The sequence below is a fragment of the Chironomus tepperi genome, unplaced genomic scaffold, assembly GCF_022539635.2.
Source record: "Chironomus tepperi strain 1889 unplaced genomic scaffold, CSIRO-AGI_Ctep_v1 contig_244, whole genome shotgun sequence".
NCBI classification, from domain to species: domain Eukaryota; kingdom Metazoa; phylum Arthropoda; class Insecta; order Diptera; family Chironomidae; genus Chironomus; species Chironomus tepperi.
Window position 1 is genome coordinate 1905649 of NW_027226366.1, and position 16075 is coordinate 1921723.

Consider the following 16075-nt stretch of genomic DNA (forward strand, 5'->3'; position numbering starts at 1 on the left):
CAAGGTGTACACACCATCAAGGAATGCTGTGACCTCAAAAAGTTTGGGCAATACTGCTATAGATGAATCAAACTTAGATACAAACCTTAAAGTTACTTAATTCTGATGATAGTCAACTTAGAATACAATCCAAGGACGCAGCACCTTAAAAGTACTGAAAAACAGAAGTACCATCTATTAAAGAAGGAAAACAACACTTAGACAGCACAAGGCTGATTCAAGAATCTCTAGATATAGAATTTCGGTTCATGCACATTGTCTCCAAGGACTGCGCACCTAAGACACTCTTTTGATCTTACTACAATAGAATTCTTGAGATAAGATGTTTCCAACAAGTTGTACGCCACACAGATCGCTAAACTTCCTTGACTTGTGTCGCTCGGAAGAATGCAGAAATGAAATAAAATTCATCATCAAGTCAATGAAAACTGAATTGAATGAAGTCTAGCATCAAATTGACATAAAGTTTACCTCATGCTATATTGTCGGATTCTTTGGCAATGTATGCAATCCGCGATCAACTAGGACTAAACTTTGTCTTTTCTAAAGCATATAATGTGCACATCTTCACGAACTTTATAACTAAAGTTAAAATATAAGTTAATATCGTAAACATTGCAAGGGTTCAAATCCAAGAAAGAAGGTTACAAATAAATTAATCATATGCAATTCACATATAGTGAATGTCACTAAACTTTTTTGCAAATCCAAAAACTCAAATACCTATTAATTTTCAAACAACAAATTCCATCCTTTTTACCACTTCTTAACATTTATTACAGGACTATATGATTAAGTCTTCCAGTCAATAACTTACTTAATATAATTAAAATTTTCCAAAAACCCGTACTTAAATGCTTAATAATTTTGCCAAAAATTCACGTCTAACACAAAAATAAAGTTACAATGACGTAAATTTCAAAAAATAGTCTGTCCTGTAAAATCTCCAATCAAGTTCTCGTCTCATATCAACATGCTTTAGACCTTAGACTTCTTTAAAATTAATTTAATTTAGATAATTTTTAGAGGAAATACTGATTAACACAAGATTCTTAATTATTTAAACAGTCGTGAGGATTGGTTGTGCTGCTACATCATTTAGCAGTTTTACGTCTTTGCTTGCTGTTGTTGGAGATTGAGTAGTCACAGGTACAGTTGATGTGTCAACAATTGTTGTTGATTGATCAGCAGTTGTTGTTGTGTCTACAGCATCAGATGATTCATCAACTGGACCGTAACATTCTTCCTTAAAAATCAGCACTTCATCATAATCACCTTCCAATGGAACAACATCATCATCCTCTAAACTCTCATCACTATGATCAGGTTCGAATGTTACCGGAAACTTATCAACTCCATACTCAAATTTCTCAACTGTTATTTGAACCTTTCCATCATCTTTAGTGCTTGTAAAGTTATCACCAATCTCTACAGAACTGCTACCAATTGCTGACTCAATGTTATGCTCTAAAATTTTATTAATTTCTTTAAATAAGTCATTGACACTAATGCCGCGTCCCTCCGTGCTGTTATTTTCTTTGTTATCATCAAATGGAAGCGAGTACACGATTGCTATCAGTGAAATTGTCAGAATCTGTTAACATGAAATAAAAATTTTTTTAGTCAGGCACACCTTTTTGGGATTGTTCACTTATTATGTAATGGAGAGGAATTTGTTTTTTGGAAGTATGATTGTAATTGACGTTCGTAAGTGACGTCATACCAATGTGGAAGGAACCATGAAGTGCGGATGGACGGCATGCGACATAAGCTGTCTATTGCTCACAATATTCATGTTCCACCAACTGTTGCACACAACATGCAGCTTATGTTGCATTAAAAAATGCTCATTGCTACTTATGCATGTAGTCTTAACCCATTGCAACTCCAGACCACATCCGCAAACCTAAAAAGTGTACAGTCCCCACTTAATATCAACAAGTCTACTCACAATTTTATATAACACCATTTTTAAGAATCTGTCTTTCACTCCTTCAGCACATCAGCCTACTAAATCTGAATTGTTACTTTATACATCTATTTATACAGATTCTACTAATTCAAACATCAACTGCGAAATTTTTCGTCATTGATGGACATGATAATTAAATAAAAGGAAAAAAAAGAATTCTGTTGAAGTAAGTAATATATCGAGCAAGTCAAATGTGATAATTAGTAACATCACTCGTGTATTATTGTCGGATATCCAATTCATGACGTTTATTATTGATTTATTGAGACAATTTATCTGGATCTCAGCTGGTTTTATCATGTTGTGGATGAGTAAAAAAGATTTTCATTGACTAAATTTTATTCAGTTCCAGTTTAATAAATACATGAATCATAATTCGTCTGTATAATGGATGAATTTACAATTCTTTATGGTGATAAGTGATTAGTATAGAGAAATTTGTCAACAATTATTTATCAGGAGCTAATAAAGTTTACATGGAAATTCTGAATGATGAAAATGCATTAATCATGATTTTTTAGTGGAAATGCAAATAAGGATTCGAACTTTTATTACTGTTAAGGGCATTAAATTAGAGCTCATGGTCGACTTTGAACAATTGAAGCTACTTGACTTCATAATCGAGAATTATTGTTTGATTTTGCATCTTGATGCAATGCAAAAATAAGAGCTGTGTCATCAGCACTGTTTACAGAACGATAGTTTAAATTAGCATTGTGTTACGCTACATATCAAACCCGGATAGCTCAGTGGGTAAGAGCTCTTGACACGTAATTTAGAAGGCATGGGATCGATTCTCTCTTCTGGCTATATTCTTCAAAAGTGTACTTTTTCCCTATACCCTTAGTTGTAGTTAGATTCCGAATAGCTCTCTTAGCAACCAAGTGCACACTTCAATAGGAACCAATCGACGTCCATTTAGGCTTCGATTACCAAACGACTATCACCTGTTTATACTGTCTATATGGGCATCAGATGGGCATCAGTATGTACTGATTGAGTTTCTAACAATTCGACTTGGATGATTTGCGATAAGCAGCAAGTTGGAACATACTCGCAGAGCCGTATTCAAATCTCCCACCCCTACTCCTTTGTAGTCAAGAAGATTCAATATTGAAGATATACTGATATGGACCACAAGCAGCACTTAAACCATCAGCAACACAATGTTTGTTCCATGCAATTAAAGCTCCTCTTAAGCTCCTCAAAATCGGCTAAATTAGGTGAAAACTTTAAATGATGCTTGAACAAAATTATCCTCAAGTATTTAAGAACTTTTCTGTTCTTCTTAATCGAGCAGAAGAAAGCACACAAAGCATATTTGCCTTTCTCCCACTTCACTGATTACTTTAGTGCCATTAAAATTTCGGATGATTGACAAATTTTCAAGATAATTAATTTTCACATCCAAACCTTTTTCAATTAAATCCCAAAAATAGAAAATTCACTTGCAAGCTGTTTAATACCTTATCAAGATTATGTCATAAAAAATCAAACACTTCACGCGGATTCCTTACTAACCCAAAATTAATGATTGACGTGTGTACACAATAAATCTGTCAGTTAAATTTATTTTCTCTTTGATTAAATTGAGTGATAAGATAGATGAATAAGAAAGGTAAACTGCAATTAATTGAAAATTGATGTTGTTTAGCTTCTGATATCATACATGGAAACATACAGCGTAAATCAATTAACGGCTGTGTGCTAATCAGTTTGACAATTTTAGTATATAAGCATCACAATTCTTTATCATCAAGTCATTTCTTAAATTTCAATCGCAATAGAGACATTAAAGTCCGTAAAAGAAGTTAGAATTAAAATAAATCATTAAAAATGAAAGGATTAAAGATGTTTGGTGCTGTTCTTGCATTAGTTTACAGTGTTAATTTAGTTTTTGGATTACCTGTCGAAAATACAGAATCAATTGTGGATATATCGTCAGAAAATAATTCAACAAATAATACTCATAAGGAATTGTAAGTATAGACAGTGAAAATGATTCCAAAATACTCCTTTGTACCTTCCTGGACCACGTGTGGTGGCTGACAATCAAATTTTACTAACAAAAATTCTCTCCTCCATCAAAATTCCTGCCATTTAGTATATTTAAGTCCAACAACATCACACTGGATGATCTAATAAAAATGTATGAGATGTAAGTCAATCCTCACATGATCAGAAGTAGAAAATATTTATAAAAATCAGTGATGAAATTTTCGTTAAATCCATTTGAGATATTAAATGTGATGAAATTGTACAAATTCCGAAGTTACGCTGATTGGATTGAAAATTCCTCACAGATATTAATGATTTTGGACACTTAAAATAATTCATTTCCTATCCTTTTTCCAAATAATCCAAAACAGTCCAGTGATGAATAAAGGAAATCTTTCAGACGAGATGGTTATCGAAGAATAGTAAGTTTAGTAGAGTAAACAAATAGAATAGCGGTATATAAAGTTGTGGATCATTGGTGTAGATATGAGAAATTTTGAGGTTAGATCAGTGTTTGGCAACCTTTGTGCTGCGGTTCTTTAATATTTTTGGAAATGCTATGAGCCGTATGCCGTTAGTGGTTTCGGTCGTATCTTACAATCAAGGTATGCCAAGAAAAATTTAAGGTTATCCATGACTGGGTTAGATGGATGTTATTATTGTATATTCTGGTTTTTTTGTTTTGGAAACGTCAAATTTTTGAAGTAAGTGACGGCTTATAAACCCTTAATTATTTTGCTTTGCAAACAGATCAATTGTTGTCCTCAGGTCTTCCTCAGATGGCGTCCTAATCCTCAAAATCCTGAAAAGTTTCCTTCCAAGAGTTCTTAGATTGTCCACATGGTCTCTCTCGCTATTCAAAATCCCTAAAATAATTAGTCTTTTACAGATTTATCCAAAAACAGTAAATTTCACTGCTAGTTCGGGGATTTCCCGACACAATACAAACTTTTACTTTGATAGCTATTTTTGAACTACATTGCTTATCCCAAAGCGTCATTTGAGTCATGATGTGATAATTAAAAGCCATACGTTCCAAAAATGAGAACTGATATCTCAATTTGCCTTGAGTTTCAAGTAAACAAGAAGCTCTATTTATATCTTTTCTATAGAAATGTACATACAATGTTCTAAAAATTAACACCAGAATCACTCAGATTATATCACTCATATTTACACCAATGAATCATAACTTTCGTCATTATTATGATGCCAACAATCCTACTCTCTTAAATATCATGTAGAATATGATCTCCAGAACATCTTCTGATTCAAAATAATTCTAAATAAATTCACAACAATTTCAATTTGCAAGTTAACTAATAAATGATAATTCTATACAGCATATCCCATCGAGTAAGAAGTAGTCTTGCGATTTATCACGTACATACTTGACACTAAAAAAATCAATAAAAACGTGAGTTCAACAAAATATTTTCTATCCAGTATTATTGTTGTGACGTCTTACTGCGTATTCATGTTTTGTTGTGCATTGTCTTGTTTATATTTTTATGTACAGAAGTTCATTCAAGTCTTGCAAGTTGCAGCACGACAGAGAAAGAATGTGTAGATTGTTGTGTATAAGCAGATTCCAGTCAATATCCACTTTGTCATATTGTCATTGTTATGTCTATAAATTAGTTATTTCTCGCTATTTCCTGTATTGTTCCTGTTGAGGCTTCTTGAGATTTGATATTCAAGTGCAAACTCTTTGTGCTGAATTCTCACCTTAAAATTCCATTATTTTCACAACAAAAACAAATTTCATTCTCATTTGACCATGAAGCATGTTTAGAGATCGTCTGCTAAATTTTAGTTCACTAGAAAACAAAATTGAATCAGTATATTAAGTAATCAAGAATATTTTTATTCTCACCTTTTCATTTCCTTTATTTGTTACAAATTAAACTTGGAATTTGTTAATACATGACTAAATTTGGCATTAATCAGTATTAATGAAGAAGATACGATAGCAAATGTAACAGAGACTGAATAGTAAGTTTTTGAAGTTTAGAGTGTCCTAGAATAGGTAGATCTAGAAATTATGTTTAAGGAGTGAACATCGAGGTTAAGAAAAAATTTTTAAGGGGAAGTAATTATGATTTTTTAGGAATTTTAAGTAGAATAGGAACGACCCCTTGAATATTTTTCAAAAAATCTACGACGGTTACATTTTTAAATATTTTTTGGTTGATTCGAACTTTAGAATCGACAATCTTCTATGATGTATTGACAGTTGCTTTAACGAATAATGTAATCTTTTAAGTCATTATAGTTACTAAAATCCGGATTTGAATTATAATAGTACTTTGTTCTTATCTTTAATTCGCTTTCTCTTAATTCCGAGTTCTAAACAATCATCATTAAGAGCTTATTTCACTGAGAAACTACATCTACAGGCTCAGACAGACTGTGTTAAAGTCGTAAAATTTGAAGCAAATGTGTAGAAATGATCTAAAACCATCAAAAATTTGATTGGTCAGTTCCACTCCTTTGATTTCAAAAAGGAAATCAGGAAGGAACCCTAAGGCTTCCAGTTGTATCGGTGATCTAAACCAGATTAAACTTACAATAAGAACCTTCTCACACTTATCATCACTCATTTCCACTCCTTAAACTAACTAACAAAATCACAATTATCTTTACATGACGAGATCAATCCTTAGCCAAGATAGTATATTACTAACACAATGCGGAAGAGTTTTTCTGATTCTTTGAACGAAGATGAAAGCTCTACATCCTTAATTGTCCTCAATTCTTATCCATAAATATTTCTCTTCTTATCTTCCATCCAAAACCAAAAACTCCAGTGATTATTATGATGATGGAAATAGTACAACAACCACAAGTACCTTGTAAGTTCCTGACTAACTCAATTGATAAAATTCGCATGTCCATGATGATAATCATAAGATTCCCTAATCCTAAGAATCCTTATGTGGACACATTTGCCGAATTCTGATTGATATTGAGTTATATCCTTTACAATTAAATTAAATGCACCATCACTTAATGCCTTCTTTTTTCCCATAACATTCCCGTACACAATCACACAAATAACAGAGATAATTCAACATTACATGAAAGAAAAGAAACCAAAAAGGAAGTGTAAGTAATTGACTGTAACTAACTACCTATTCCTCCTTCCTGTACTAACAACATGATGATCCCTAACCTTAACCTTTGAGATTCCGACTAACATAGTATGTGGAATGAACTTAACATTTCCTGACCTTGAATGAACTTGATTATCAATCGTAAATTCCAATGCAACGACTCATTTCTATGTCATTTCTTGCAGATATATCATTAAGGCCACAACATATGAAATTGGAATCTTAGCAGACGTTCCAGACAATGACACCACAACAGATAATGGACCAGTTACACGTCAACAAGTTGACTTGACCTTCTTCAATACTGAAAGCAATGGAACTGACGTGAACTTTGGTGATATTCCATTTCCAGTAAAGACGACTGGTCTGAAGGGTCAAGTTATTACAGGTATAACAAGAATATTAATTATAGACTGACTATATGCTTACAAGCTCTGCAATATATTTCAGGAATTGCACCTGTACATATTGGCGCCGTAAGCGATATCAATGATGTTATTAAGGCAATACCATTCAGTGGAACTATTGTCAATATCACGCAAGCTGATACTTCATTTGTCCACATTTCACGTGAAAATTTGACAGACAGTGAAAATATTGTTCATATAAATGATACAGACACTGATTTGGCACAATTACCGATTCTCAATACTGTCTTGTTACCTGACAATTTCCATGAAGCTTATGAAGATGTAAACTAGTAATCTCAATATTCTATTCAATTTGTAACTTATGAATCTCTTGTGACCATTAAAAATATTATTCCTGAATAAAATTTTATTTACTGTAATTAACATATATTGTGGAATATGTGTGAATTAGTTATTTAAGAACTTGATGCTGAGTTTATTTGTGATGTCTGTTATATAATTAGATCCTTAACTAGCTACTCCTATAGTTCTGAACGTTCCAAATCTTCCCATAACTTCTAGACATCATTCCTGGATGATTCCATTTACAAAGTAGATTATTCTAGTTTATTGCTAATCTCTCAAACCTGAAGTTGTGGTAACGGAAGCTTCAAGCTATAAGATTAAGTCGTAAAAATGAAAGCGGTGCGTTCTATAAATTTCTAGAACATCCAGTAGCAATAAGATATTAAATACTTAATGACTTTATTTATGTCCTTTCTTTACATTTCTGATTTCTGTTCTTCATCAACATCATTAAAACTTCCAGTAAGTCTCATTCTTTCATGCTCAAAGATTATTGGTCCAAGTAGAATTATTCCAGATGAAAAAAAGATCCAGGAAGCTTCACAAATCATATCAAATGCTGTTGATATGAATTCTCCAACATTGTCAACAAAGTTTTCTGGAAACATTTCTTTAAATGCAGCAATTCTCTCAGAAATTGATTCATCTGGTTCGTCGAACTCGTTGAATGCTTGATCTTCTGTTGAATTTGCGTTTATTTCGTTAATGAATTCTCTGAAATTTTGATCGTCGTTTGTTTCTGGAATGTCAAGTGGATCTTGATTGATCATTGCCATTTTTAGATGTTTTGGAGATTGACTCAAATTTTGATTGAAATTTTGTTTTCTAAATCAATGTTTACTAGATGTAAAATGAATTAAAATTTGTTTTTTTGAAGAAGAAAATCTTTCTTCATGAAAATTTTACTTAAATCCAGTTAATTCTGGTGATAATTGGACAGGAGTATGGTCTTAACTACGACGCATAAGACGCTGGATGTCAAAATGTATGAATCGAAATTTCAAACAAATTCTGCGTAGATTCAACATTTATCCATTGGAAGATAACAACATCATCTTTTGAGAAGATTTGATCATAAGTTCATTGATTCTGAACATTCCGATAATCAAAACATAACAGATTTCTCAATCAAACATGAAGTTATATCCAAAGAACATAAACAACACAAAGAAATCATCCAAAATCATATCCAAAAGCCAAGAATCTAAAAATAACCCAGAAAATCCCTTCAATCAATGAATATTCTAGTCCCAAAACTAACTACAAAGCATGTCAGGCAACAAAGCAACTAGAATAATCCAAACTTGAAATTACCAATGGAATGTGTCACGTAGAATGAAAGTAAGAAGTTCACCAAACAGATCTATAAAAAAACTGGATTTAATGGATAAAGAAACAAGAAATTGTATACAGTTTTTAAGGTTCCTCTCTCTTCTTTACATGCTTAATTTATTTGAATGAGAATAATCTTTTTTTAGATGGTAATCGTGACTTTCATCCATAAATTGACCAAAAAAGAAGACATTTCCTTATTTTAAACTTACGAGAACTCCACTCATAATTTCTTATGATGTCATCATCATTCTCCCGGAGCTTAAATCACATTCATTCTGTCTTTGTATACATGAAAAATTTCTTTGAGAGAATTACGGAGCAAGAGAATAATCTTTATAAAAGCAATGCCAAGTTTTTGAGTTAATTCAGTTGCGCGTGAGTTTTTGAAGTGAGAAAGTGCATCGACTCACAAGTTATACAAAGTGTAATCATATCAATTATTTGTGGATTAGAATATTAGAAACAAAAAAACAAGACATGAATATAATTAAAGTTAGTGTAATAGTTGTTATTGGATTATTGTCATTTGCATCAGCAGATGTATCACATGTTGGTGAGTTTATTGATAATTATTGACCTTAAGCCTTGATTGCTGTTTTTTGAGTACAATTTTGATAAGTTCTGTGCTACTTTTTAAAGTCCGAAAACCTCAATTTGCATGAAATTTGACATCTGTGAAGTTCAATTGATTCTTAAAGCTTTGACTCACCTCGTACCTTAATCCAGGATGTCATTTGTAAACGACATTCCACAATCACTTCCAATTACAACTTTTTGCTCCAAATATGCCAAACTAAGCAAAAAATCAAATCCAGTTTAGAATACACAAAAAAACATCAATGGTTCTATAGCTATAAATAAGACAAACAAAGTCTGAAAAGAAAAGCAAATAAGATTTATTTGATCAATAGCAAAAAACAAGTTAGTGACTAAGCTCTAATAGAATTTAATTATTTGTCGCCGAAGCACGCATTTAAATCTTCTTGTTTTGATGTTCATTAATAAATATCTTCTGGCATTATGTTTAATGTGTCTATAGTGCTGTAAAAAATTTCCGGTATTTTACTAGTCATAAAAAGGTACATTTATTGTGTCTGTGAAGCTTAATGCACGCAGGAGTTACATTTATATTTATTTACATGAAATGTCAACTTAATCTGACATTAAAGTAAGTGATATCACTTGCAATGAATGGTTGTTTGTCTTCTTATAATCATTGGAATGTTCTTTCAATGGAATCTTGACATTTCATGGTCAAATGGCATCAAATAGGCAGAGATTTAAGTTGACTGGATCTTTATTTACGCCGATCAAAACCTTACAATTTCTTATTTTTTAAAAGAATTTGTAACGTTCTAAATTTGAATTTTTGGGAAATTCAAACTCAAGAGAAACCGTTAAAACCTTACAAATTTTTGGTAGCAATTGTAGGGTTCTAAATTTGAACTTTGAGCATTTTTTAACTTTGATCTGAAATTTTTAAATATTGCCTGTTAAAAACCGGTAAATTTTCAAATTTAAGTTGGAATTGAATGGTTTTGCTGAGAATTTTTAAGGAATTGTAAGGTTTTGAACATAAATTTTAAATTTGATTCACTAAAAGCTTGAAATTAAACTTAATTGCATCAATAACATCCCTCAATAGTCTTCGATTCTCTGAATCAACTTAATTTAACTCAATAAAATCTGTCATTTCAATAACAAAACAGCAGTGAGAAGCTCACGCAATTCAATGATTTATCTTCATTATTATAAATATTAAAATAATGTGCATTACTCACATCAATGTGAATTTCACAGAATCAGAAATGCCAATGTAAATGAGTTTCCCTTTTATGTACAACTACTAAGCTTAACTTGACAATGACTTTATATAAATGTAATAAAATTTGCTAGACAATAATCGTGTGGGATTCTCTGTTATTTTATTATTTCAGTGCAAAATAGTACAGCATTACCCGTTACGGATGTCTGTTTAGGATGCATTTGTGAAGCTGCTTCCGAATGTGATAGAACTTTAAAATGTACTGGTGATGTTTGTGGACTATTTAGAATTACATGGGCTTATTGGTCGGATGGTGGTAAGCCAACACAGCAAGGAGAAGCACCTGACAGTCCAAATGGTAAATTTCAATTTTTATTACATACTTTTTTTATGATAATTACGATGACAACCTGAATTCCGGGAAGATGCAGCGATAAAAAAAAATTCGATGGGAAAAAAACAAATTTACAGTTTGCAGGAACTGAGAACGATGAGATCATGACTTTAATATGTTTCTGATATTTTTAGCATATTCAAACTGCGTAAATGAGCCATTCTGTGCAGCCCGTGCAATTCAAGGCTATATGAGACGATTTGGACAAGATTGTAATGGTGATGGACAAATTGACTGCTTCGATTATGCCAGAATTCATAAATTTGGTGGATATGGATGTCGAGGAGAATTAGAGTATAAATATCAGACGAGATTTGAGAACTGCATAAATACATTTTTAAACAAGATTAATTAATATTTTAAGCACAGCATGCTAAACTTTATTCAATAATAAAAAAATATCAAAAAACATAAAAAAATATAATAATAATGCACACTATTTAATTAGAAATTCATGCTACTTTTGGTATGTACTTAGCATTTGGAATCAATTTACCCTGCATTGCTGCATCAAAAATGTATGTGGATATGACAACAGTTGGCTTCTTAAGACTAAGTGGTAATATCAAAGGACGATCACTGACTATCATTTTTGCATCATTTATGTTGGACGTCAAGTTACCATTGCATAGCTTGATAATTTCCTTGACATATTCGTATTTCTTTAAATTATCAATTGTGTCTTTATTGATGTAAAATGGTCCGTAATGTGAGAATGAATGATTCTTGAAATTCTTGCCTAGAATTGACCGTTCACAGATCTAAAATGAGGACATAAAAGATAATTAGTTAAATATTCCCGTAAAATCATAAGTAAGCAGTCAATTTACCTTCTGATTGTTGCATATTTCATGCTGATACATAGTCGTGTCAAGAAACATTCCAGCCTTAACAGATTCAGTTATCCAGTCACTTTTGAGGATGTAACATGCTCTGATGATTCCTCTCAGCAAGTTCATTGTTCTCTCAGTATTTGGAGTAATGACGTGAGTGGTTTTTTCAGTCACTTCTTTTTCGAGAATTCCCCCAAGCTTTGTTATCGCCTATTTTTATTAAAATTTTTTTCAAAGGAATTTGTTTAAGGGTTTTTTTCATAATTATTTTTTAATCACAATATTTAATGAGTTCAAGCACATTTTCCTAAAGCATTCCATATGATTATTTAAAATCTTATGCTCATTATTGACCGTTATTTTTCAAAAAAATTAACCGTCATTTTTCAAATATTTTTAATCGGTTATTTTTCAAATTTGATTTGACCGTTATTTTTCAAATTTTATTTAACCGTTATATTTTCATCCAAGCTTTTGCAAAGGAAAATGCACATCTACTGAATAATTCAAATCGTAAATCACTCAAAACATGCAGCAATATAAAAATATAAAAGCAATTCACTACGATTTATTTTCACAATTGTAAGGAACGGGTTTACAAAATGACAAGATGAGTCTTTGACTCAAAAAGGAAGTTAAGGATGGGATTACAAATTGCACAAATATTAATACCTGATAGAATCAGGAAAAAGGAAGCAAAAAATAATAAAAGGAACTAAAAGTCATTACTCACAGCTTGAGCCATTTCCCTATCAGCAGAAGTCATATTAGTACAAACAATATATTTAGGTGTAGGCTTTGTTGGAGTCGATTTACAGTTAGCATTTGACTCATCAATCTTATCTCTAGCCTTAAAAAATGAAATTGTCTTGCGACGATCCAATGCTCCAGATATTTTTGACTTCTTATCAACTTTAATTGTCTTTGTCGATGCTGAAATATCACGTTTTAATTTCTTCTTAATGCTAACATCATTTTCGGGTGTATTGCAGTTCTCTTTATACTCAATCGAATCATCATGATCAGTTGAAAATAATTTACGTTTACGGACAATTGCAGGCTTAACTGTTTGAGTTATTGTAATGTTTTTAGACGAGTCTAATTGATTATCAGTTTCTTCAGTTACGTCATCGACTTTCTTCTTATTTTCACTAATTGCTTTGCAATTCAGTTCAAAAATATTCATCGATATATCTAAGACACTACGACGTGATGCACTTCCAATACGATTTGAGGAATTAAATATCAAATTCTTTCTCGTTTGAGAAATTAATGTATTTTTAGGTGTGAGATCCTCACCTAATTGTGATGACATTATTGTACGACGACGATCAACAGACTTCCATGCTTGTGATTCAAGATTTGTCTGTTCCATTGGACGTGGTGTGAATGTCGTTAAGCGACGATTAGGTTCAGACTTTTCAGCAGTCTTTTCAATTTGTGTGACTATTTCTATGGATTCATTAGTAATTGTTTTATTAATTCCAGTCATTTCCATTTCAGTACAGTCTTTTACAGTCTCTTCACACATGTCGGAATCATTTGTGATTGTCACATCATCATCATCATCTTCTTTGGAATCAATTAGTGTAATTTTCTTAGTTCTGCTGCTTGGTAAAGTTACAATTTTACTAATTTCTGGTTGCATTGACTTTTGACGACGAACACGTCCATAAATTTCAGGATTATCATATCGTTCCTTATTTGAAATTGGAAATTGTGTTGGATCGACTAAACGATGCTGCTTCCTGCATGCATCTATCCATAAAATGTTTGTGACTGGAATTCCCATTTTTTGTGCTTGTTTATAAGTTGAGAGTAACCCGTCCTTGAAGATTACATGAGTGGTGTTTTTATATAGTTTGTCATTAACATTGATTCCTTCACCTAATAACACACTTTTAATTCCAGCACTTCTATTATCATCACCAGTACGAACTTCAACATAAATGCGACAATTTGCAAAAGTTTCTTTCATAGTTTTTGGAACATATGGTTGTCGTTCTTCTGCTGTTATTATGTCCTGTTCTTCATGAGGAACATCGAAAATCTGATAATTTGCTTTGCGAAAGCCTGGAGACTTCAATGCCCGCTGTGCACGAATTCGTGCTGCAGCCGATGGACTATTTAAATCTCGCTGAATTCTTTCATAAACTGGATCTAATAATCTGGTTTTTGGAGTTTCTGTTAACTGCTCTGCATTTTTAGTATTTTGCGGTGCTAAAATTGCGATTAATTAAATTTTTTAAAACTTTTTCAAAAACAAAATTTTAAATTATTTTAACTTACGTGTCCATAGCTTAGGCTCTTGACTCAACACCAAAGGTGTTTTAGACTGCTCAGTTCGTTGAATTAAAGTAGATCTTCGCGTATTTCTTACGTAAGTTGGTGTCTCAAGAGACATTAATGTTTTACGACGATTTTGTTGCTTTGGCGTATTTAAATTGATCATCTTTCATTCCTTACTTGTGGACACTCACTTAAGCAACTAATTTATGTATAAAATAGATATAAAATATACTTCCTCGTTAAAATATTTAACAAAAATGTTTCTTAAGATTATGCTTTTGTTTTCAAATGACCGTTGAGATTTATTAAAAAACATTTGAAAGTTTCCAAAAAACATTTGTAAAGTTTTGAGAATTCAAATTTCAAATGACGGTTGCTAAGGTTTTGTTTACATTTTGTGTTTATAAAAGTTTGTAAATTTTAAAATTATTAAATTAATATGGCAGAACCTGATTTAGCTAAAAATGCAGTACTTCAGAAGACTACAAATGATTTAGGGGCAACATCGGACACAGTCAAAGGATATGACTTTAATCAGGGAATTAATTATAGTGAAATATTGAATAATTTCGGCAAAATGGGATTTCAAGCAACAAATTTCCATAAAGCAGTAAATGAAATTAATGAAATGCTTAAAGATCGACATGAAGCACTAGATGAGGATGAACAGGATTCCTATGAAGATGATGAATTCATAAAAAGAAAGCATAAATGCACAATATTTATTGGATACACTTCAAATATTGTATCCAGTGGATTAAGAGATAATGTTAAGTTCCTTGTGGAGCATAAACTTGTTGATTGTATTGTTTCAACTGCTGGTGGAATAGAAGAGGATTTAATAAAATGTATGGCACCAACTTATCTTGGATCTTTTGAACTGGATGGAAAGCAATTAAGAGACAAAGGAATCAATAGAATCGGAAACTTGTTGGTTCCAAACGAGAATTATTGCTTATTTGAGAATTGGGTAATGCCATTACTAGATGAAATGCTTAAAGAACAGAAAGAAAATGGAACCATTTGGACACCATCAAAAGTCATTCAAAGACTAGGCGAAAGAATCGACAATGAGGAATCAATTTGCTACTGGGCAGCCAAAAATAAAATTCCTATATTTTGTCCAGCATTAACAGACGGATCATTAGGTGATATGATGTACTTCCATTCATTTAGAAATCCAGGCTTGATTCTCGATATTTTAAATGATCTTCAACGAATCAATAAAATGGCAATGAAGGCAATTAAGTCTGGAATTTTATCAATTGGAGCTGGAGTCTCTAAACATCACTTAATGAAGGCTAACTGTATCCGAGATGGTGCTGAATATACAGTCTTTTTGAATACAGCAGTAGAATATGACGGATCTGACAGTGGAGCCAATCCTGATGAAAGTATAGCTGCTGGAAAAATCAAACCAGATGCAAATCCAGTGAAGATATTTGGGGAAGCATCAATTATTCTTCCGCTTTTAATAGCTGAGACATTTGCTAGTTTTCACTATTCACAGACAATAAAAAAATGAACTTTAAAATGAACAATTTTCTTTTAATACCAACTTAACTAAGGCTGTATGTATCCTTTTCTGATTGACATTACATTTTTCCAACTGTCAGCATTCAAATTGCTCCTGTTGCTTAGTGTTGCTCATTGTGAT

At 32.0% G+C, this 16075-nt stretch overlaps 5 protein-coding genes across 7 annotated transcripts; 3 read left to right on the forward strand and 2 right to left on the reverse strand.

The window, feature by feature from the left end:
• Positions 1–750: 750 nt before the first annotated feature.
• Positions 751–2112, reverse strand: LOC139091220 (uncharacterized). The gene is made up of 2 exons (XM_070641173.1): positions 1952–2112; positions 751–1594 (listed from the first exon to the last, which is right to left on the reverse strand). The coding sequence occupies exons 1-2, from the start codon at positions 1967–1969 to the stop codon at positions 1061–1063; spliced, it is 552 nt and encodes a 183-aa protein (XP_070497274.1). The 5' UTR covers positions 1970–2112; the 3' UTR covers positions 751–1060.
• A 1615-nt stretch (positions 2113–3727) lies between these two features.
• Positions 3728–7894, forward strand: LOC139091217 (uncharacterized). 3 transcript variants are annotated; one of them, XM_070641169.1, is made up of 8 exons: positions 3728–3951; positions 4077–4130; positions 4342–4392; positions 5921–5965; positions 6781–6825; positions 7034–7078; positions 7272–7474; positions 7537–7894. In XM_070641169.1, exons 1-8 carry the CDS (start codon positions 3809–3811, stop codon positions 7785–7787), a joined length of 837 nt encoding a protein of 278 aa, XP_070497270.1. In that variant the 5' UTR covers positions 3728–3808; the 3' UTR covers positions 7788–7894. The 3 variants fall into 3 exon arrangements, with proteins under 3 accessions (XP_070497270.1, XP_070497271.1, XP_070497272.1); XM_070641170.1 differs by lacking the exon at positions 7034–7078; XM_070641171.1 differs by lacking the exons at positions 4077–4130; positions 4342–4392; positions 5921–5965 and having other exon boundaries at positions 3729–3951.
• A 1605-nt stretch (positions 7895–9499) lies between these two features.
• Positions 9500–11715, forward strand: LOC139091446 (lysozyme 2-like). Its single transcript, XM_070641533.1, has 3 exons — positions 9500–9690; positions 11075–11260; positions 11431–11715. Exons 1-3 carry the CDS (start codon positions 9615–9617, stop codon positions 11649–11651), a joined length of 483 nt encoding a protein of 160 aa, XP_070497634.1. The 5' UTR covers positions 9500–9614; the 3' UTR covers positions 11652–11715.
• On the reverse strand, positions 11669–14699 carry MCPH1 (Microcephalin). Its single transcript, XM_070641532.1, has 4 exons — positions 14419–14699; positions 12863–14349; positions 12127–12339; positions 11669–12057 (listed from the first exon to the last, which is right to left on the reverse strand). The coding sequence occupies exons 1-4, from the start codon at positions 14579–14581 to the stop codon at positions 11749–11751; spliced, it is 2172 nt and encodes a 723-aa protein (XP_070497633.1). The 5' UTR covers positions 14582–14699; the 3' UTR covers positions 11669–11748.
• A 117-nt stretch (positions 14700–14816) lies between these two features.
• On the forward strand, positions 14817–15951 carry LOC139091351 (probable deoxyhypusine synthase). The gene has a single exon (XM_070641391.1). It carries the CDS (start codon positions 14858–14860, stop codon positions 15941–15943), a length of 1086 nt encoding a protein of 361 aa, XP_070497492.1. The 5' UTR covers positions 14817–14857; the 3' UTR covers positions 15944–15951.
• The last annotated feature ends 124 nt before the right edge of the window (positions 15952–16075 follow it).

What these genes read in the sequence shown, in the direction of transcription:
- MCPH1 (XM_070641532.1), bottom strand. Translation starts at nt 14,581, where the DNA reads ATGATCAATTTAAATACGCCAAAGCAACAAAATCGTCGTAAAACATTA. An exon ending in ATAGGGAAATGGCTCAAGCT is followed by an intron (nt 12,340 to 12,862) that starts GTGAGTAATGAC and finishes TAATAAAAATAG; the next exon opens with GCGATAACAAAGCTTGGGGG. An exon ending in AAATATGCAACAATCAGAAG is followed by an intron (nt 12,058 to 12,126) that starts GTAAATTGACTG and finishes TCCTCATTTTAG; the next exon opens with ATCTGTGAACGGTCAATTCT.
- LOC139091446 (XM_070641533.1), top strand. Translation starts at nt 9,615, where the DNA reads ATGAATATAATTAAAGTTAGTGTAATAGTTGTTATTGGATTATTGTCA. An exon ending in AGCAGATGTATCACATGTTG is followed by an intron (nt 9,691 to 11,074) that starts GTGAGTTTATTG and finishes TTATTATTTCAG; the next exon opens with TGCAAAATAGTACAGCATTA. An exon ending in AGCACCTGACAGTCCAAATG is followed by an intron (nt 11,261 to 11,430) that starts GTAAATTTCAAT and finishes TGATATTTTTAG; the next exon opens with CATATTCAAACTGCGTAAAT.
- LOC139091351 (XM_070641391.1), top strand. Translation starts at nt 14,858, where the DNA reads ATGGCAGAACCTGATTTAGCTAAAAATGCAGTACTTCAGAAGACTACA.
- LOC139091217 (XM_070641169.1), top strand. Translation starts at nt 3,809, where the DNA reads ATGAAAGGATTAAAGATGTTTGGTGCTGTTCTTGCATTAGTTTACAGT. An exon ending in AATGTAACAGAGACTGAATA is followed by an intron (nt 5,966 to 6,780) that starts GTAAGTTTTTGA and finishes CAAAAACTCCAG; the next exon opens with TGATTATTATGATGATGGAA. An exon ending in AAAGAAACCAAAAAGGAAGT is followed by an intron (nt 7,079 to 7,271) that starts GTAAGTAATTGA and finishes CATTTCTTGCAG; the next exon opens with ATATATCATTAAGGCCACAA.